The sequence below is a fragment of the Rhinolophus hipposideros genome (genome assembly GCF_964194185.1).
Source record: "Rhinolophus hipposideros genome assembly, chromosome: 10".
Classification (NCBI taxonomy): Eukaryota; Metazoa; Chordata; class Mammalia; order Chiroptera; family Rhinolophidae; genus Rhinolophus; species Rhinolophus hipposideros.
In genome coordinates this window covers 57,563,336-57,585,360 of record NC_138056.1, presented here as the reverse complement: position 1 = coordinate 57,585,360, position 22,025 = coordinate 57,563,336, and the positions used below count along the sequence as shown (strand labels likewise).

The 22,025-nt window shown below is 37.6% G+C and overlaps 1 protein-coding gene across 1 annotated transcript in view; it reads right to left on the bottom strand.

Moving 5' to 3' along the window:
- The window catches only part of CCDC83 (coiled-coil domain containing 83), a gene marked incomplete at its 3' end in the record, with an annotated part of 42,610 nt that extends 20,926 nt beyond the window's left edge, over nt 1–21,684 (bottom strand). The window contains exons 1-4 of the mRNA XM_081063755.1: nt 21,567–21,684; nt 15,901–16,023; nt 10,894–10,978; nt 2,687–2,849 (exon numbers count right to left, since the gene is read on the bottom strand). Coding sequence (XP_080919881.1) covers nt 2,687–2,849; nt 10,894–10,978; nt 15,901–15,995 — 343 coding nt within the window. The 5' untranslated portion in view covers nt 15,996–16,023; nt 21,567–21,684. The remainder of the gene's footprint in view (nt 1–2,686; nt 2,850–10,893; nt 10,979–15,900; nt 16,024–21,566) is intronic.
- Nucleotides 21,685–22,025: the final 341 nt, after the last annotated feature.

Genomic DNA, 22,025 nt, shown 5'->3' with positions numbered 1-22,025 from the left:
TAGTTATAACAATATGTCTTCTCCCACCCCCACTTATAAGATTCCAGAGTGAAATATAAGTTCCCCACTTAAATATGTACAAATATTAATCTATCTCAACTATATAAGCTTTCAATTTGCCCCGGTATACTTGCTAAACATGACATTCTACTTAATCTTAAGGCTAAGTATCATGCTTCTGAGTATTTTGGAAAAGGAAGCGTTTTAAAGAGCCAGGTCCCTGAACAGCTCTGTGGCTCGCTACCACAGACCACCTTGTTTGTGAGCTGCCCGATGGCAGCACCACATCTTATTCATCTCTGTAAATGCAGTACTGAGCACAGGGTCTGGCAATTCATTGGTGCTCAATAAATGTTCACAGAATGTCTGATGCATTTCAGTCAGGCCAGGGGGGGATGAGCTTCTGTCCAGAGATCCAGAAGAACTCCAGACACGTCTTTTTCCAAAGATGTAAATGAGATTATGTATTTTTAAAATCCCTTAATAAATGGCACCTGTTATTGTCATTAAACAGTTAATACTCCTATAACCCAGATGGTCAGCCGTCCTCTTATTTGAGCAGACTGCTGCTGTCTCAGCCCCAGGCACATACAGCTTTTGTGGGGAGTGTTAACTGCCATCATTAGAGATTTTGGAAGAGGTGGATATAGAGTAGTGACTGCTGTTCTCCTTTCCCAGAACCCCTCCTCCCTTCTCTTCTGGTAACACACTTCTCCTGCCTTTGCCAAATATGTAGCCCAGTTACAGCGACCCCTTCTCCTGATCATAAGGATTGGTCCAGGGGTGAGCATGTGCCTTTCCGTAGAAACATTTTCACTGAAACTCGTGGAACAGGTCTCTGTTGTCTCCATTTTAAGGTTATAAGAATGTAAGACCAAAGGCGTCTATGGTTAGAGTCCCAGCCTCGTGGGGACAATAGCCTCAGCAAAAGGAGCCAAGTTTCAGGGCGGAGACTGACAGAAAAGAGGGGTAAGGGAGGTGGGGTGGGTGGGGGAGGGAGAGGGGAGGAGAGGTAAGGAGGGGGAGGGGAGATTAACAACAAGCTGAGATCTGACAGCACGTGAGGCTGTGTGTCCAGGTCACTAGACCCCTGCCCCTTTCTGCTTGGTGTACGGAAAAAATGAATACCCTCTTGGTGCTTAGGCCAATTTCGGTTAGATTTTTGTCCTTGCAACTGAGTTAAACAAAAGTTGGACGAAAGTGGTTACATCAGTACTTCTCAAATCCTACTGTGCGCAGCAATTCCCTCGGATCTTGTCGTGATGCAGCTTCGGAGTCAGTAGGTCTGGATGGGCCCGATGCACTGAAACCAGCTGTCACCTGAAGCTGCGGCGGCTGCTTCACAAACTAAATTGAGTCACAAGCGACGACCTGGCATGTAACACAACCACGTGTCTGTGGTCTCCTTTCCCTCTCTTCCTCGGCATCTGCGGGCTTCTTTCTTTCTTGGAGCACACGCATGCGCAGGCCTCCTCTGCCGTCCTCACTCATCCCGCTCCGCCCCGGGATTGTATGACACACACACTTGGCACTCAGCCCAAACCATACACAGGCACACCTCAACTAACGGGGCCCATTCCTCTTCAAAGGTTGTTTACTGAGCACATCCGAGTATCAGTTTTGGTCCCACTCCCATCTCAAAGGACTTGTTAAAATATCCCTTCCAACCTTAAGCAAAACTCCCCTGGAACGGAGCCCTGCAAAAGACAGTATCTACTACCTCATGGCATCACTGTTGCCCATGAAGAGACTTGGGTAGGAGGAGGTTTATGAGAACAGTTTGGAGAACAAGTTTGCTGATTCATGTTTGGTTATGGTAACTATTTCATTCAAAACAACAAATATCTATGAATGGAATGCCTGCTCTGTGCGAAGTGCTTGTGTAAGAAGGCTCTCTGAAGTACTTGGAGAAGTTCAGGGAAATCTAGTCCCTGGTCTTGCCTCCCAGCTTTTAGTACTGCTTCCTGATAGCACTCAAGTCTCTTTCTCATGTTTTCCAGCTTCCTAGAAAAGATGGTATTTATGGGAAATCTGGCAAAAATCGTTTTAGAAATCTTAGCAGCAAGTTTGGGATGAAGGAATAGGAATTAAAAAAAAAAATACAGATACCAATGCTGTGTGTGACTTACCTCAAGGACCATGGTATCTCCTAAGCCCATGTCCTGGACACCTAGCATTCTGCACCTAGCATCATTTCTAACTACGCCCTGTAAACTTCCCCTTTTCCAACTTGAATCCATCTTTCCCCATCTAAATGGGAAGCTTAGCTCCCTTAGAGATATGGGGTGGGGAGAACTTCAGTGTTATATTCACCTTATCATCCCCAAATCTAAAGTGAGGCTGAAGCCATAGAACAAGAGAATTTCCCAAAAGAAGAAACCAATCCTTACTGTGAGGAGTTCAGAGTGGCATCTAATGGGACATTGTCCAGTGTCTAAAAGCCCAGCAGTGTTCATCTGTCTTTGTTTTTCACTGCCCTTACTCCTCCTCCTCACTTGGTTTCAGTATGTCTGCCCACTTTGTTATTTCCCTCTGCTGCCCATTTACCTACATGTGTTTATGGTGATAATGATGTCATCTGAAATATGTTCCGAGCATTTTGCACATATTAGGAAACAGAAGCATTAATATCATCAAGAAATAGCTTGATACAGCTTTATGATAATTTCCCAAGTCCCTAAATCACCTTTCAAGTTTTGTTCCTGGTCTCTTTCAAACTTCCACTTTTCCTTCATTGCTGTTTCAACATCGTTTCTTGTTACAACTGTTAATCCTTCTAACTTGTCTTCACTCAGTTCTTTCAGGAGGTCCCGTATGTGCCAATTCTGTTCATTCTTTAAGTGTCTGTTCTGTCGTGAAAATCAACAGTAGTTACCTACATCTGCTAATCTACATTGATTTTACTCAAAACAGAGTCACATATTGAGGCTTGCAAAGTGAGAAAGAAACATTTAATGAAATAAGTTATACAATAATATCTCTAAAAGTTGATGGAACGTGGAAGACTTGAAATTAAACCTATCAAAACAGTAACCACTGGATAGGAATTTACATTAAAAAATTTGTGCTAGTAATCTACCAGGCTATCACCCTCCTATCATAGGATCACTGAACATTAAAATTAGTGTTAATTAATTTGTATGTTAATTTCTTCAATCTCCCAATAATACTGTTCTTCTCTAGTCATCATCTATTTAATCAATACTTATGGAGCATCTAGCATGTGCCAAGTAGTCCTCTATAAAGTAGGAATATATCAATGAACAAAATGGACAAAAAGTACTGCGCTTGTGGAATTTACATTATTCTTTGCTCTTTTCACAAATGACCCTAATTCATTTCTTTTAGGGTGATGGTTACTTGCCATTCCAATACTTACACACTTGAAATATGGGCTGGGTTCCTCTGTGGATGTCCCATTTATGTTTCTAAGCTTCTTATTTAATCAAGTCAGAGTTTACTCTTGCCCTTGCTGTCTTATTATGTATATACTAAGATATTTTAATGTTTGTGAACTCAGTATTTTCCTTGTAATTTTCTATTTTTTTAAATAAAAATTTTTTTCAATTACAGTTGACATACAATATTCTGTTTCAGGTGTACAGCAGTGATTAGACATTTATATAACTTATGAAATGATCACCCTGATAAATCTAGTACCCATCTGGCACCATACATAGTTATTACAATATTATTGATTATATTGCCCATGTCATACTTTACATCCCCATGACTGTTTTTAGAACTGGCAATTTGTACATCAATTTGTACATCACCTCTTCTTTCCTTGTAAATTTCTTAGACTCCCTTTAATTTCTAATACTCATTTCTCTGGTGGCTCTCCTTCATTTTTTAAACTTAATAAAACACATATACTTAAAATATCTTAATAATTCTTTTAAAGCTTACTTATTTTTCCTATAATTCAACATGCTCTTTACTATAACTTTTTCAATATTTCATTTTACTTCTGATATACATATCTTTTATTCTCTTAACTTACTTGGATACTTTAAGGAGTATTTTCTTTCCCAATATTGATTCTGTAGGCCAGTGCATCTCAAGCTTTAATAAGTATACCAAGCACTTGGGGATCTTGTTAAAATGCAGATTATGATTCAGTAAATTTGGCACAAAGCCTGTGATTCTGTACTTCTTACAAGCTCCAGGTGATGCCAAGTCTGCTGGCCCATAAGTAACACTTTGAATAGCAAAGTTCTTTCCGATAATTTAAATACTTATGATTTAGTGATAGTGCTAGAGTCTACTAAACCTCTGTTCTTTATTACTTAATCCAACAAACTTTAAATTTGAGAACTGAAAAACTTGATTTCTTAAAACTATTTAGCAAAATTGGCACTAGTTTAATAAACTCCTCAGACAGGATTTAATGTAACATTAATACTCTTTAAGTTATTCCATAGATTGTATGATGGGATTGTTATTTCAGTGCATTAAAATTTTAATTTAAAACTGATAAATTGAATAAAAGCAATAGGCAATTAACTTTATGATGCTCAGTATTGATAAATACAGGCAAATAAAAAAGGACTGGGACTGGATAGGCTTTGAATGATTTCAGAAAATGGGAACAAAGATTAAAAAGATATGATAGTCAAATTTAGTGGTTTAACTTCTCTGATCTTTTGTTCGCAATATTCTAAAGTACAATAATTATTTCTGTCTCTGAAGAATTTTTAATACCAAAGGATTCATAATATGACAAATCTGAAAACTGAATCTCTTTCTTTCTAACCCACTCTTTAAAATCTTATTGAGAATGTCATAAACAGGAATGTTGGAGTAAAGACCTCCAAAAATCCTCTCCTTCATAAAAGCAATGAGAAAATTGGCAAAAATTATCAAAATCAACTTTTCAGAACTCTAGAAATTAAAGTCTTGCGATAACTCCCAGGAAGTATTTATTCAAGAAAAATGGTTGAATTTGGGTAAGGAGCTTCGTGGCATTTTTAACTTTCCCTTAAAACTGGCAGCCCCACAGTCATGATAAAAACCATCAGCTTTGCAGCCTGGGGTGGCGGGTTAGGGAGAGAAGAGAAGGGAGTAGAATTCTTCCAAAGCCCAATCCCTAAACAATGATCATAATTTGACCCATCTGGTAGTTCCTTGGCCAATCTCAGTAGCAAAACTTGTCTTTATTTGACCTGACTCAGAGTTTTCCCAGTGTGTGAATAGCCTTTTCCCAGACTGATGTTTGTCAAAAACAATCAGAGGCAATTGTTGAACATTATAGTTTCCTGAGGTGGTAATAACAGTTGGAGTAAACAACAGTTGACAAAAAATCTTTAAAGGAAAACGAGATGAGATGTCCATAGGGGGCTTTGAAAGCTCTGCCATATTCTTGGGACTCCAAAAGACTACATGCACCTACATGCATGTATAGTGCTGTGAGCATACTCAGGGTTGTGCATGTGCCCAGGAAAGACCTAAGAAGTTGGTAAGCGCTCACCTCTGGCTGACCTTGAGGCTATGATGAAGCAAGAAGTAAAGATGAAGGTGAAGTTGTAAATTGCCTGGCTGAGTGTAGAAGGCAGGTCCCAACAATCACACAGAGCCCCTCAGCAAAAGCTGGGAAATTTATTGGTTAGAGACATTCAAAAAAATCTCTGTCCAATCATTAGCTGACCACTAAGCTAAGCAAACAAAGACTTCCATGGCCACACATAACAAAAAATGTAGGCTTCACAGAACTAGTTAAGAAAAGTCACTAAACAAACAACTACAATGAGCAATAATAACAATCTAATGAGAATTGAGAATCTAATTTCCAGAGTTGTCACATTAAAATACTAAAAATGTCCAGTTTTCAACAAAAAATTATGAAGAATGTGAAGAAAAAAGGAGGTATGATCCATGCACGTTCTTATTGGGATTTTTATTATACACAGGGAAAAAGGGTGGTCAATAGAAACTGTCCTCAAGAAAGCCCAGACATTGGACTTTTTAGACAAAGACTTTACATCAGCTATCTTAAATATATTCAAAGAGTTAAAGGAAACCATGTCTAAAGAACTATAGGAAAGTATGAGAATGATGTCTCACCAAATAGAAAATAGCAATAAAGAGAAAGAAATTATTTTTTAAAAAGGAACCAAATAGAAATTCTGGAGCTAAAAAGTACAATAATTGAAATGAAAAATTCAGTCAAGGGGCTCAACACATGATTCAAGCAGGCAGAATATTGTTCAGTCATAAAAAGGAATGAGGTCATATGCTATGCACTGAATGTTTATGCCCCTCTCCCCTGCCCCAAATCCACATGTTGAAGCCTTCATGCCCAATGTGATGGTATTTTCGAGGTGAGCCTTTGGGAGGTAATTAGATTTAGGTGTCATCCTGGTAGAGCCCCATGATAAGATTACTGCCTTTATAAGAAGAGGAAGAAATCAGAGTTCTCATTCCACCACTATAGGCAAAAGCAAACAAATAAAATGAACCTTGATCTAAGTCTTATATCTGATACAAAAATTAACTCAAAATGGGCCATGAGTTAGGTGGAAAAGGTGAAACTATAAACATTTTAGAATAAAACATAGGATAAAATCTTTGGGATCTAGGGCTAGGCAAAGAGGTTTTTAAAGTTGACACGAAAAGTATCCATATAAGGAAAAATTGGTAAACTAGACTTTATTAAAATGAAAAACTCCTTTGTGAAAGACTGTTATGAAGATGAAAAATTATGATACAGACTAGGAGAAAATATTTGCAAATAACATATCCAACAAAGGACTAATATCTAGAAGATTATCTCTCTGCCTACCTGACTACTTTCCGACGTATCTACATTTTAAAAAATTCTCACTACTCAGCAGTAAAAGAAAAAAATCGAATTAGAAAATAGGCAAAAGACACAAAGATAAATTTCATCAAAGAAGATATATAATAAGCACATGAAAAGATGTTCAACATCATTAGCCATTAGGGAAATGCAAATTAAAACTACAATGAGATATTGCTACTCACCTAACAGAATGGCTAAAATAATAGTGATATCACTAAATACTGGTAGGTATGCAGAGAAACTGGATCACTCATATATTGCTGGTGGGATTGTAAAATGGTTCAGCTACACTGTTATAAAGAATGCCAATTTCTTACAAAATGAAACATTTCCTTACCATACAGCCCAGCAGCTGCACTCTTAGGCATTTATCTGAGAGAAATGAAAGCTTATGTTCACATAAAAACCTGTACATAAATACCTATAAAAGCTTTATTTGTCATAGGCAAATACTGAAAGCAACTCACATGTCTTTCAACAGGTAAATGGTTAAACAAAATGTGGTACTCCCATGTCATGAAATACTACTCAGCCATAAAAAGGGACCAACTCTAATAATACACAAAACAACCTGGGTGCATCTCCAGAGAGTTATGCTGAAGGAAAAAAGTCAATTCCAAAAGATGACTTACTGTATGATTCCATGTATAAAACAATTCTTGAACTGAAAAAAATTATAAAAATGGCGAACAGATGAATGGTTTTCAGGGGTTCAAGAAGGGGTGGAATTGGGAGGAGAGTGAGTGGCTATAAAAGGACAACATGAGTATGCTTGTATTGATGGAGATGTTCTGTAGCTTGACTGTCTCGATGTCAATATTGTCAGTATTAACATTGTAGTTGTGATATGTATTGTACAATAGTTTTGTAGTATGTTTCAGGAAACGAGGTAAAGGGCACACAGGATGTCTGCATTATTCCTTATAATTGCATGTTAATCTATAATTACCTCAAAATAAAATGTTTAATTTAAAAATGAAGATCAATCAACAACTGAAAAATAAACCTTTTGTTATTCTTCAAGGAAGTCTCAAAGATTCCACTTTCTTGAATGAAATAGATTTATGTTTTCTTAGAAATAAATTTAATTACTTTGGCTTGACAGAAGTTATTTTAAAATGAAATATTTGTAGAAACTTGAATCATAGCAATGAAAATATCCTTTGCCAAACTATTGCACTATTAATCTTTTTTCCAAATATGAGCTTTTCCACTTATTTTTGTAAAAGTGGAAAATTCCTTTATCACGTATGTTCTGAATAGTAAATAAATCTTTATTAGATTTTACTTATGTTAGTTAATTTTAGCAAGGCAACATTTAATTTCTAAATTAAATTTCAGCTTGAAAATATTTACCATGATACACATAGGCAAAACATTTACAAAGATATTGATAATTTAAAAATCATTACATATAATTCATAAAGAAACATATAATAGCTAAAGAAAATTTTCCTTTAATTTCCATAATTAGCACAATACTTCTCAAAGTGAATCCAGTTCTTTTACATCAAATTTTTAACACAATGACTATTGTTTTCAAACATGTGATGTTTTTATTTGTAAATTAAAACAGCATCACATGTCCTAAAAATGTAATTGAAAATTTTAGAAACATTTCTAAAAATGATAAACATTACTATATTATATTTGCCATTATATGTAAATTTAATAGCATCTATACTAAACTTCCCAAATCCTGTATGAATTTCAAATGGAAGGGAAATGTGTCTGATAACATGTTACAAAATTCACTATGTCTGAAAAATTATTTTGAGCTATATACTGAAATAAAATTTAGTTAGATATATCCACCAATATGCTAAAAAAGATGTTTATCTTATACAGTGAAGTAAATAATTTATTGTTTGAAGTAAGAATAATTATCACATTATAAAATAGAAAAAAGGAGATTCAGTAAATAAGCTACAAAAAGGATTAGTTTTGTTTTGATATAAGGCCATCTCATGGGCTTTACCCTTGTAACTTTTTAAGACTCACAAGAACAAGAACAGAACTTGCCAAAATAGTACAGAGTTCCCATCAATTCACCCAGCTTTCCCCAGTGATAACGTCGTATATAATCATAGTACGTTATCAAAACCAGGAAATTGACACTGGTACAATGTTTTTAACTGAACCGGAGACATTATTTGGATTTCACCAGTTTTCACATGTGCTATTTTTTTTTTAGTGTATAGAATTATGAAATTTTATCACATATACATAAGAGAATTATTCCCACATAGATGCAACTTGAAGCCATGGTATTAAATAAGATCACCTAGAGAGAGAGGTTAGACTGACCGGGAAGGTTGGAGATGAGAACCCTGGTAAATACCTTAATTACCGGTGGGTCCAGGAAAAACACAATGAATAAAAAACAGTAAGAAATGGTCAGAGAAGCAGGAGGAAAATTAAGGGAGAGTGATGTCCTGAAACCCAAAGGAAAAAGTTTCAAGATGACAGGAGCAACTGACTTCGGAAGGGATGAGGGGTAACAACTATAAAGAGTCCATTGCACCTGGCTAAGTGGTCATTAATAGTTTTTGCTGGAGCAGTGATGGTGGGATAGTAGGGGTGAGAGAATGAATTAGGAGGTAAGGAAGTAAGTGGACACAGTGAACTATAAAATGTCTAATGAGGTACATGGAACAATGAATGCGGAGAGAAAGAAAGGTAATAAATGAGGTGACAGTCTAAACACATATAGGAAGGGATGATGAATAGGAAGGAAGAGGGGCATTTCTGATTTTGACATAACTGAAGAGAAAAATATCTTACTAATGGGTCATGTTTAATTTAGCCATTTAAATACATGTGACCTCAAAAAATTTTCCTTTCACTGGTGTTGGTGTGAATCAACTCTCCCATTCTTGAGCTAATCCCTCACGGAAATAAAACCTTTGTTTCTGGTTCCAATTGATGGGCTATGGCAAAGTAATTCCTTAGTCCTTTCCACAACTAAATAGAAGTCCCAAAGTTGACCTAGGAGTTCCAATGCTGGCCACTGGGAGACACATTGGTCCCTTGACGGCAACTCATTCCTCTTTCGTGCTCTGGATGGACTTACTTCATCATGTGGAACCTACATCCAAGCACCTAGGCCAAACTTGTCTTTTCCATTCCCATCTATAGCCCTGAGTTTCTATTTTAGTCCCGATTACAAGTGACTGATCCTTAAGAATCCTGACAATGTCAGGGGCACAGTTATATCACCACCAGGGCTTGTCTTGCCCAATAACTATTTGCTGAATAAATGAGCAAATCAGCCCTATGGGAAGACAAGAATCCCTATTTTACAAAAGGAAAGTTGAGGCTCAGTTTTAGCCAAAATGACATCAGCAGTAAGTTGTACAGTCAGAATGCAAACTCAGATCTCTGACTCCAGGTTTCATTAAGATTTGTAGATGTAGGCTTTTTAGACAAAAGCCAAATAAAACAGTTAAGTGTAGAAGTTTCAGGGTACACATAAAATAAATGATTTAATGGGGGACACCCTCAGTATTTCCTCATTGGTGAAACCCTTTAAGAGTGGAGTTGTGTTCGTTATAACGTATTGCTTCCCAACTTTATTTCTGTTGGTCTTTACTTCTGATAGTTATATACAGCACCCCTTTGAAATTCATTTTAAACTGATTTATAAAAACAATGTATCATCTTAAACATTGGTCATTTTAACAACTGAGACTGTACTTTTCAAATACTATTAACGTGTACAATCTGTAAAAATCTACAAGAAAACAGATACGAAAATTAAAAATAGAGAACCAATGTTTTATAATTTGGTGAAATAAGAAACTGAAAGGTGAACGTGGTTTCAGAGCTTTAAAATTTCAACATAAGACTCAGTGTCCTCATGAGCTAAATAACATAATTTAAGCTGACTTCGTTTGACATTATAATTAATATATTAACAGTATCTTCTTCTTGCCTTACATGTACCAAAAAAAAACCCTTAAGTAGATTGTGAATGAATCAATTCTAAGCACTAAATAAGATAATTTCCTGGAGTACATTTCATCATAATTCACAATTTTTTAAAGCATTTGTGTAAATGTTTAATGGCTAGAGGTAGGCTTTATACTCACTCTTTCATGACACTTTTGGTTTTTTTCCCTGAGTCTCTTTATTTGAACCATGAATCGTTCTACTGTACCTTCCTTTATTTGACAGCTGACAATAAACAAAGATAAGATTTGTTACAATTACTTATCTTAGGAAAATTAAACAGACAAAATTCAAAATTAAATTATTTGAATTGACATAAAGTATTAAATGTATTATAAAAACCTATTTAGGGATAAGAACTTTTCTTAAGTGATTATGTGTTTCTGAGTATATTTTACTCACTCAAATATATATATTAGAGAGATCACTTCAAGTTTTTTTCCAAATCAATCATTTTTAATGCATAGCCATAATTTTGATACTTTCTAAAGATCTATAAATAATTCAACTTAAAGAGAACCTGGGAAAGGGCACACAGAAAACATGCTTTCCAGAATTCTAAAAATATTCAGACAAAAATACCAAAACAAAGATTTTATAAGAGCACGTCCATCCTCTGTTTGAGGTAAACAAATTAGGCATACCTATTGGTTCAAGTTCATTGGTATACCGTCACTTCTATAATTAATAAAAGCTTCTTTCCTGACACAAATATCTTTTATTAAAACCCACAGTATTTGTTGAGCATCTGTTAGGTATGAAAGAGAGAGAGAAAAGAGCAGAAAGACTTTGGTATAGGCCATTTGGTAGTTATTGGAAGTGTTAAGTATCTCTCTATACTCATATCTCTATTACCTAGTAAGTCTTATAACTTTAAATCTGAGACCAAAATAAGGCTACAGAAATAGCTCTGTATAAACCACTTGCCTCAATTAAAACAAACAAAATGATAGCACTTCTGTGGTGTACAGAACAGAGGAGTGGTTAAAGACTGAGAAACTCTGGTTTTCAATCTTGTTCCTACCACTTCTTACCTATCTAACCTCAGGTGAGTCAGTTCCCTGAACCTCAGTTTTCAAGCTGTCCGTGCAGGTAACAATACCCAGCTCTACACATTTTTTATAAGGATTAAAATAAGAAATCATATGTGAACATTTCTGCCATAAAGTAAGTACGTGGTAAATTTCAGTTGAATTTGAATCTTACTTCCTCAGCCCTTCCCACAAAATATCATTTATTTTTGTGACATTGTATACTTAGTATAGAGAAAAATAAGGCTCCTGCTTTCCAAATGAGGAGAAAATGCAATATAAAAACAAAGCAAGCAAATCCTTTAGTGGAAACCAGATCTCTATTTGGATACTATGAAACTTGGATTGTAGGTTGGTTCCCCACTAAACTGTCTCTGAATCTATTTAGGCCTTGCACTAAATACTGCTCTGAATACTTAAATATTTAAACTGCCTCTGAATCTATTTAGGCCTCTTCTGTAAGTAAGAGAATTGACGGAGATGGAAGGAGCTTTCTGGTTCCTGTTCAGTTCCACAATTCCGTAGTGTAAGTTGATCAGTGTTCCCTTTCACGCCGTCATACATACAATGTAGATTTAATGAGCAGCTGCTTATGTGCCCAGCATTGTTTTAGGCGATACAGAGATCGTGAGGAACAGTGTCTTCATGATCCTCGCCCTCTAAGGACTTATATTTTACTAGACAATAAACAAGTAAACACACAAACCATTATCTACACATTATGATAAATGCTATAGGGGAAATAAGAGGCTATAGGAATGACAGTAGATGGAAGAACTATTATATATAGGGTGGTCTCCACACAATAGTAAGAAATAAGGTTATAGGGTAAGTATAAGCAGCCATCTTTCCTTCTTACTTAAAGCTTAGATGTGCAAAAATTTTGAAAGAGTGCTTTCTCTACCTTGCATTTTTAAGGAGAAAAATAAGGATACTACAAATGAAAATTATCTGAAAAGAACCTATGAAATATGTGCTAATTACCACATAATTTCTGCAGTTATAAATATGGCAATGGTAATTGTCTGCATGGGTGGAGCAGGCAAATAAATCTCAAGTATGTGGTGTCCATTGGTTTGAGACTGTGAGCCTGCCTGCCTTTGTGACGACTTAGCATGCAAAGATGGACTGGAGACTGCATCCAGCCCAAGCCCTAGATATTGCATGGGACACATTTATACTAAAAAAACAAGTGTTTGTTGTTTATTTGAAATTTAACTTGGCACCTGTATTTTTATTTGCTATGTCTGGCCACCCTACCTTTAAGGCTATCTCCCTCCCCTCAGAGCAGTTAGGAGCAAACAACCCAGGGCTTTGTCTAGTGTTCCTTTTGCATCGAGCAGTTGGGAAAGATCTGAGTGGCATCAGCAGGCCTCGGGGAATTCTGAGATGCCCCAAAGGTTTTGGCGGCTTCATTGCCCCCCCTTCTGTAGTGCATGGTAATTGCAGGTCTAACTTGGCCTAGCCTCTCCTTGGAACTCACTTCGATCTCCTCAGGCCTCATGAAAAGATGGATTTACCAAGACGCAGATGAAGCTGAACTTCAGAACTCCACCCTACTAGCCACTGTGGGAATTCAAGCTTCACCATTCTCTATACTTTTTCCTTTGCCTATCTCCCACATCTACTCAGTACCCAAGGAACTTACCTGTCACACTACATGCTGAAGCAAGATAAACCGGAGAGGTAATATATACTAAAGTGGTTTGAAAAGGATATAGCACTATTCTAAAGCACAAGGCTATGAAATTATTAGTAACACAATGTGTCACCTTTCCCCTATCCTCCCTCTATTATTAAAATGTTAGTAACGTGTCAACTTTCTCCCTCTGTGCAATTTCATTGAGAATTCTGAGAAGGAAAATAAATTTGGATTCTCCCCAAATCTATACTTTTATCTATTTTTTAACCCATAATCATATCCACACCTCTATCTCTATCTCTATCTCTATCTCTATCTCTATCTCTATCTCTATCTCTATCTCTATACCCATACTCCTTGTAGAAAACTGGAATGAAAACAAATACAAAGGAGAAAATAAAAAGCATCACGACTCAGAGACGATCACCTTGTAGATTTAACACTGGCAGTCTCAGCTCTTCACAAACAGCCATAGAAGTTTATGACCTTATTTTCTTGGGTTAGATTAAAAAAAAGTTCAATGGTTCAGAAATCATTGACTACGTACTATGTGCTCTCCGCTGTTTGTTAGGAGCTGAGATTGTATCAGAGAAATATTAGATGCCACCAGGGGACCCTTGGACAGTCCTTCCTTAGACGATGCGGGGGGTGTCTTGGTGATTTGTTATGAGACCTGGGAACACATGGAATGAGTAAATGTCACTAGCAGAGCACAGTACAGCAAGGCTTTGGCTGTTCCAGTCCATCAGATTATTTATTCGGTTTTAATAAAGGAAAGAGAACAAAAGCCTGGGATGTTTAATTTAGATCTTGCACTAGATCACGAGAATTTTTAAATGTTGGCCTCCTTGTAAACCCCTGTTAATGAGAAGAAAGACTGGCCTCTGGCTGACCCAGAAGGGAGAGAAACAGTTGTAATTGGATGTCATCACTATAAACTGTGGGAGCAAATTAGAGAGCAGGTTGTATTCACGGAGCCTGACTTTTTGGCCACCTATCCTAAGATGAGATGGGGAAAGTTTTCAGTTATGTTGAGAAATGAGTGCGGGTAGTATCTGGTTATTAATGTTATCGGAAGTAGAAAATAAAAGGGAACTTTGTTAAAAGCCCCTTTCCATGGATGTTTCTCTCTCAGTGTTCTGACCTTTTCACTTCCAAAAGGTTTGGAGTCTCTCAAGATGGATTTTCCCTGAATGTTGTTAAAAACAATCCTCTTACACAAAGACCTAATCACCAGCATCACGGATTTCCCATTTCAACCTTGCCCCCTCCAATACATGGCTTGCCATTTCCAAATCCCACGTGTTTCACAGGGCTCTGCTTATCTGACCCTTGGCTAAACCACCAGAGTCCGCATTTGCCCTCTCTCCCTTCTCCCCCTTCTCTCATTTCCTGGGCTGTGAGAAGGACTCCCCGTCCCCCCCCCCCCCCCCAGTGTCTTTTGCATAAGTCTTCCTCTCTACCACACTATGTCTCCTTAAGACCTGTTCCTTTCCTGGAGATCAGCTTAAGCATTGCTTCCTCATACCAGCTTTTCCTGACCCCTCCAACTATGTGAAGTCCTTTAGTTATACCATTACACAGAACCCTACACCTTTCTTTCATAGAACCTTAATTATAGCTGTGTAGTTTTTTTCAACAGCTTGAATTAGCTGTTTAATGTCTGTCTCCCATGGTTCCCCAGGGCAGGGATCACGGGTCGCTGTTCCCGGTCATCCTTGTACCCAGCACTTGCCTAGTAACTTGGGAAACATTCAAGTATTAGTTCAATAAATGCCCAAATGAAGTACATTCTGATCTGGAAACAGACTGACATGTAATCACTCCCTAAGAATTACACATTGAAACACCTACCCTAAGCCAACCAAGTTGAGACTCAAAAGCTCTCAAGGGACTGACTCTCCATTAGGTGGATAAAACATAAACATAGAATAGGTATCACCTCTAATTTTGTGTCCAGCTCCGGGGAGCAAAACATTAAGAAATATTATCCTTATTAAAAATAACTCTCTCTAAATCATTTGGATTTGATCTGTAGCTGTTTGGAAAGAATGCAAATTGGAATGTCTGGAAATGAAAAGTTCAGTAAAGAAGAAAAATTTCTACTTTTTCCTTTTCTATGAATGTACGTTGACTATTCTATGTTGTATTTTAAGAGGTAGGCCAGCAAGCTGTTGTGTATATTTGGGAGAGTGACCAATAATACAGTGGAGGGAAGGAAGAAGGGAGGGAGTTCAAACCACGTTAATGAATGCTGTTCCATAACTACGACTTGGACTGTGTTATAGTCAAAGTTTCAAAAACTTTTAAAAATATACACAGAGCACAAGAGTGCAGTTATGCCTCCAGTCTACCCCCAGTCCAGCTCCCTTGACAGCTTTTGAGTGTGTCCTTTTCCTTTTGGAGTTATAAGATTCTTAACGATGATTGCCATTTATATATGGAAAACTTTGCATTTAATGATCTAAGCTTACTGATAGTCTAGAAGCGTTTCACTGATAGGAAATTTCACTTCTTTTGGTGGCCCATATTGAATATCCTTTTTATCTGCTTTTGCTGTGTTTTCCATTGCGTTGCTTAGCTGGTAAGAAATGTACCTGTTTGGAAAAGACACATAGGAAAGGTAAATCAGCTCTGTCTTTGCCCCTCTACTTGTGTTTACTCGAGATAAGGCACTGCTAAAACTTAATTTAAAACGGGCTCTTCCATCTAGACCGCTTCCATGTCCCCAGACCTAACGTCCGCCACAATATGGGGGCGTCCAAATCAACCGGATTCTTGAGTCTGGTGAGGTCTAAGTTTAGCCCAAGTACAGCACCCCCAACCCCAAACTGGCTGAGACTCACGCCCTTATGTACGCATCTTCATCTGTTGCCCCCGTCAAGCTTCTTTACGAGCAAGAACTGAATTTTTTCAATCATTTTATTTCTCCACAGTGCTTGACAGAATGCACTGCATATGGCAGCAACTTGGTAAATGTCTGTTAATTTTTTAAAATTAAGACAAAGCCAAAGCACAACTTCCCATGAGCACCAAGAAACTAGGATCCAAAGGGATTATGTTTGGCCAGGATTGTTATCAAGAGCAAATAAGACCACATATTAAAGTGTTTTTTAACTTCTGAAAAGGTTTACATATGTAAAATAATAATAATAATAATAATAATAATAATAATAATAATAATGTATTATCATTAACAGTAACTTTTCATTAGCTATTAATTGCTTTTGCATCTAATGATAAAAAATTATCAGAAACAATATTTTTATAAAGGGGAAATCAGGCCCAATGTTATAGTAAACAGGAATACTTCAAAGATTTGGTACAGGTACAAAAGCACTTTTTTTCAGATTATAATCTTTGACAGATTTTTATCTTCCAGTTTCCATTAATCTCAAAAAAAAAAAAAAATAAGTGCCTAACTTTCAGTCAATGTATTAATAGTTGGGTGTGGCAAAAAGCACATAACCTTTGTAATTATGTGTTAAAATGACTAGAAACTCTGTGAGAGTGGGAATGATGTAATTCTTGCATGTTGCTGTATTTCACCACATAGCGTAATAGATGCACCATAAATCTTTGTCAAATGAATAAATGAATGGATAGATGAATGAATTAGACAGACATGTTTTAATCTGAGATCTAACCCCTAGTATCTATGTAACCTTGAGTAGGTTATTTAACCTTTCTGAGCTTCAGTTTTGTCGTTTGTCAAGTGAGACCAAAAATCTCATTCTGCAAACTGTTTTAAGGATTAAATAAGCTAATATTTATAGGGCACCTAGCATAGCGTCTGACATATAGAAAGAGCTTTATTACACCCCCCCTTTAGTTATAGCTCCAGCTCATGCTTCTTCAAATTTCAGGTAACTGTAAAGCACAAATGGCTGCCTGCTGCCAAGTATGACGATATGTGGAAAGGCTAATCCATGTGGTTTACTATTGTCAACATTCATCATTGATTTGGATCACTGAATTGGCAATCTACATAGATTATTCAAATCCACAGTGGAAAAACTCTCTGAAATGAAAACACACTTTTTCCCTGTAGACATGCTGCTTGCACACTCAGACCTCCAGTGAGGCTAAGTCTTTGTGTCTGAGACTTTTCTAGCCAGGAGTGTTCATCTCTGTATCCTAATGGATTCATATGTGAACGCAGATGTACTACAATGCCTTTCAACTGACAAATCACACAGGTGACACAACAAAAAGATTTAATGTATTAAGACAAGGGAATATATTCACTGGTATCTTCTCAGATATGAAAATACTGAAAAGAATACCATAAGCTACAAACCAAAGTGTATTATGATACTATCACAGTTCACAGAAATTTAACAGCTAAGAAAAAATTGCTTCCTTTTGTTTCAGACGCAGTTGAATTTTTATATTATTTTCTATTTAGAATTAGAATTTTCAACTTGACTATTGCACAAAAGATAGCACACTGACAAATTATTTCATTTTACAATAACCTACTATTTAACAATAATTTTTACTGTAAAATATTTTATTTAAAAGCTAAAACAAATGCCAACATTAATCTCTAATTTTCTTTCTGAGTCATATGGAAGAGATCAAAGTGTTATGGTTCCCACCTGTGGCACCCATCTGGTGCTGGAGGAAAAAATGATCTCATCTTGCTCAATTACCTCAGTTACCTGGCTCTTATGTTTTTCAACTCTCTAATGTATAATTAGTTACCTAACTGCAGCTCATGGCAAAGGATTTTAATAAAATATGAATGAAAATGTGGCTCCATTAAGCATGTATGATTTATGCATAAACTATATTAAGATTCATTGTTTCACACACTTTCCAGAAAATTAGTAAGCCAATTGGATTGCCTGCTTAATAGCTGCATTATTGCAATGAGCTAATGACATCACCTCAGAATGTACTTTTGCATTTGATGATGTCCTACAAACAATAGGGATTTTTATAAACATTTACAAGGATTTACAGTTCCTGACCACCTAGATGATTTATAGCTCAGTAAAAGGTGAGAAAAATACTCACAAAGTAATTGTCATGCAAGGTGTCAGGCGGGGCCTCTGCTCCCGTTCCCCACATAAGAACGCAGGACATGGTGAGGCCAAAAAGGAACACCCACGGAGTCATAGATAGGGGAGTGGTACCACTATAGTCTTGCTTGCGGCTGGGTTGGAGACACAGGAAGCAGGAGCCACATGATCCACAACCAGCTGTCCACTTGTCTCTTGCCAACTAACCTCACCTGCCAGCTCCATCCGCCGTGCTAACTGCAATCCGCACTTGCTAGCTCAGCCACCATCTTCTTGCTAGCCACCCTTTCCTGTTAGTGTAGTCACGGCAGTTATATTAGTGGCCAATGGCTCACTGGTGGCCAACTAGCCATAGCTGATGGCCATCCAATCACAGTTGATGGCCATTTACTACCTGAGCCAGCACCTTTCCATGTGAGGCCAAGAGCCTGGAAACTGCACTCCTGGCTCTGTCCCCACAGTAATTTAACTATCTTCCAAGAAGGTGTCACCTAGAATTATTTCATGACAAATGGACACCTAATCTGTTTGTCAGTAACTGCAACCATCTATTCAGTGCCTGCTCTGTGCATGGCACTTTACCTGGCCCGTGGCTATAAAATATAGAAGAGCTCTACTCTGATAGGAAGAAAGAAGCATATCCCAGCAGAACTTTAAAAAAATAGTATTGAACAGCCTTTAAAAGACTTTAGCAAAATGGTTCAGGTAATGAATGCTATGGAGATCATAGCCCCCAGTGTGACCTTTAGGGCTGTGTTTCCTGTTTGAGCATTCCATACATATGCCATAGAGTGAGGGCAGGTGAGGAGGTTGGGTTTGAAAGACTCAGGGCTCCAGCCTTTACAGAGTCTACTCCATAGTCACTCTGATAGAAAATGTTTCCAAAAATATTCCCCAAGTGCTTCTCAGTGAAAAGAAGTCTGTTTAGTAAAAAATGGACATATAAGAGCCATTTTCTTCAATGTCCTGTTATTCCATAATGTTTTCCTAGATTCTGCAAAATTACTCAAAAAACAGAGTATGTCCCTTCCTGTGAAGTCTCAGGATCCTGGCTTAGTATCTAGACAGATCCTAATGTCTTTTTTCAGGACTTTGTAGAGCCATTAACCAGACTCCCAATGATCCCTGTCACAATTTTGTGGAGCCTGGGAAGGATGGAAGTTCTGCCCTAATACCTTTCTGGACATTTGGAAGGGATCCTGACATTTGTTAGCCAATATTTTATACAAATAGTAGATTAAAATGGAAGATATTTACTTAATAGTATTAGTAATGACAAAAGCTCTGAATAAGATTCCATCAGGGGTTGACAGAATGATTTAGGTAAAAGGTCTCTATATGGGTGTTGGAAGTCTTGAAGTCTAGTCCTGGCTTTGCCATTAACTAGCTATAAACTGTGTAAGTCTAATAATAATAATAATGATACTAATAATTAATAATAATGTACTTCCAAAAGCCTTTGTGAAAGAGCCATCTAACTTTAAAGGCACACATCTCACTGTAGTGTAAATTGCGCCGTGTATTTGAAAAAACTCATGGCACTCACCTTCAACAAAATATAACTCCTTTAATACTGAATAGCAACTAATTACTTCAACAAACCCTTATCTTTGGGAATTAAAAAATAAATATTGGCACATAGGCCAGCATCTTCTATGGGCACAAAACTAGGTATTCAATAAATGTCTGATTTGAATGATTGACTTGTAAATAATGTGTGCTCACTTTCTTTATATGCTCGTAATGTTGTATACACCCTGAATTTGGAAAGCAAAAATCACTTTTAAATTCAAATTCTCACTTATGCTAGAACACATTTTTAAATACAATTTTAAAATATTTTAGAAATGCTCTCCAGCATATGTTAAAAGAAACAAAACCTGAATTCATCTTAAGCCTTTTAGTAGTGATAACATCACCTGAAAGTTAGCTTAAAAAATTCAGACCTCTTTTTGTACAGATTATGTATATATAGCCCCAAACTGCTTAAAAATGTAAAATACAGCCCGTTTAAAGATATGTTAAACAACCACATATTCAAATCAAGGTATTTTAAAATATCTGGATGAATAACATTTTCAACTTTCACTCACATGATTGTGATGTACATCATACTAGTATGTGTTTTCTTTACCAATTCAAATCCTTTGGTCAGTAGCACATTTTTGAACAGCAGTTCCCAAACTGGATTCTTAGTTTAAAAATTGGTGTCTTCTGATCCCGACTTGCTCATAACAAATACTTTGAAATGCAGTATATTATATTTATAACCAGAACTCCTTTCCCCCTCCCCCCCAACTCCTGCTCTCCTTCAGTTTTAGAAATGTCAAAAAAGAAATGTAACCATGAAGAGATTATTGTGAGGATAATGAAAACTCTGATGGGGGAGGAGAACAAAAAGGCTTTTCTCTATCTTCAAAGACCAGTGGTGAATATAAAGAGGATATACTGGGGTTCGGTTTTGGAGTGCCGGAAAGGAAATCCATGAACAATTAGCACACACATTGAAGATATCCAGTCTTATTTTGCTTCTTTTTTCCCTTCGATGGGACATTTTCCCCCACCTCCCAACCACTTCCTCAACTCTCTGCCCAGCAGAGAACTATGGGGTAGGAGGGGAAATGAGGAAACAAATCAAATACTGTACAAATCTAACAAATTAATAAAAAAGAAATGCACCCCAAATCTTATGCATTGGAAGGGTAAGGGTAAAGGGCGTCAAAAACGCACGCAGTGTTTACGAAGCGCCTGCAGGGGGAAGGGGGGGGGGGCTCTGCGCTGGTGTTGAGAAGGGTGCAAGGATGTGTGAGGTCCTCCCTCAGAAGGCATTCACCAGACTAGGAATTCAGTGAGAAGAGCACTACGGAAAGCAAGACTCGTGTCTAGGCCTAGCTCCTCCGTTAGTCAGTTTTGTAACCTCGGACACGTGTCTAAACCTCTCTGACGCTCAGTTTCTGTCCCATCTTTCTTACGTCCTCTCCAGGTTATCAATGAAGCTCAAATGCTTTGGGAAAACTCTCAAGTGATAAAGCCCCACGCAAATGGAAAACATTACTAGTTTACTGAGCATCTACTGTGTGCCAGAGACTGAGGGCAGCATGGTGGTTACAAACCTGCATCAAATCCAGAGCCTTCCTTCTGGGAGCGGAAGATCTAGTATCCGGGGGTTCTACAGAAAGGCAGAAACAGAGACGGGGTAATATTCTGATTGGGTAAAAAAACACACAAAATACCCACAAACACCCCCCTCTCTGTCTCCTGGGTAAAGAGCTGGAGAGTGCCTGTAAGGACCCCTCCCTGCGGCTCCCAAGGGCCCAGGAACAGTGCCCAGTGGAGGCCCGTGTGGGGGCCGAGCAAGCTCCAGGGCCGGTGGGGGTGGCGCAGAGATGCTTAAGAGTCTGAAGCCTATTAAATCAGACTGAAAGGAGTCAGGGACCCAGCGAGGAGGCCAGACGATCTTCCAACCTCCTCTCACAGCTTCCAGGTGCGTGTACCCTTATCAGCAGGGAGCTGATAAGGTAGCGCTTCCCTGGGGCCCACAAACCGGGGCCACCCACTCTGTCGCCGCCGCT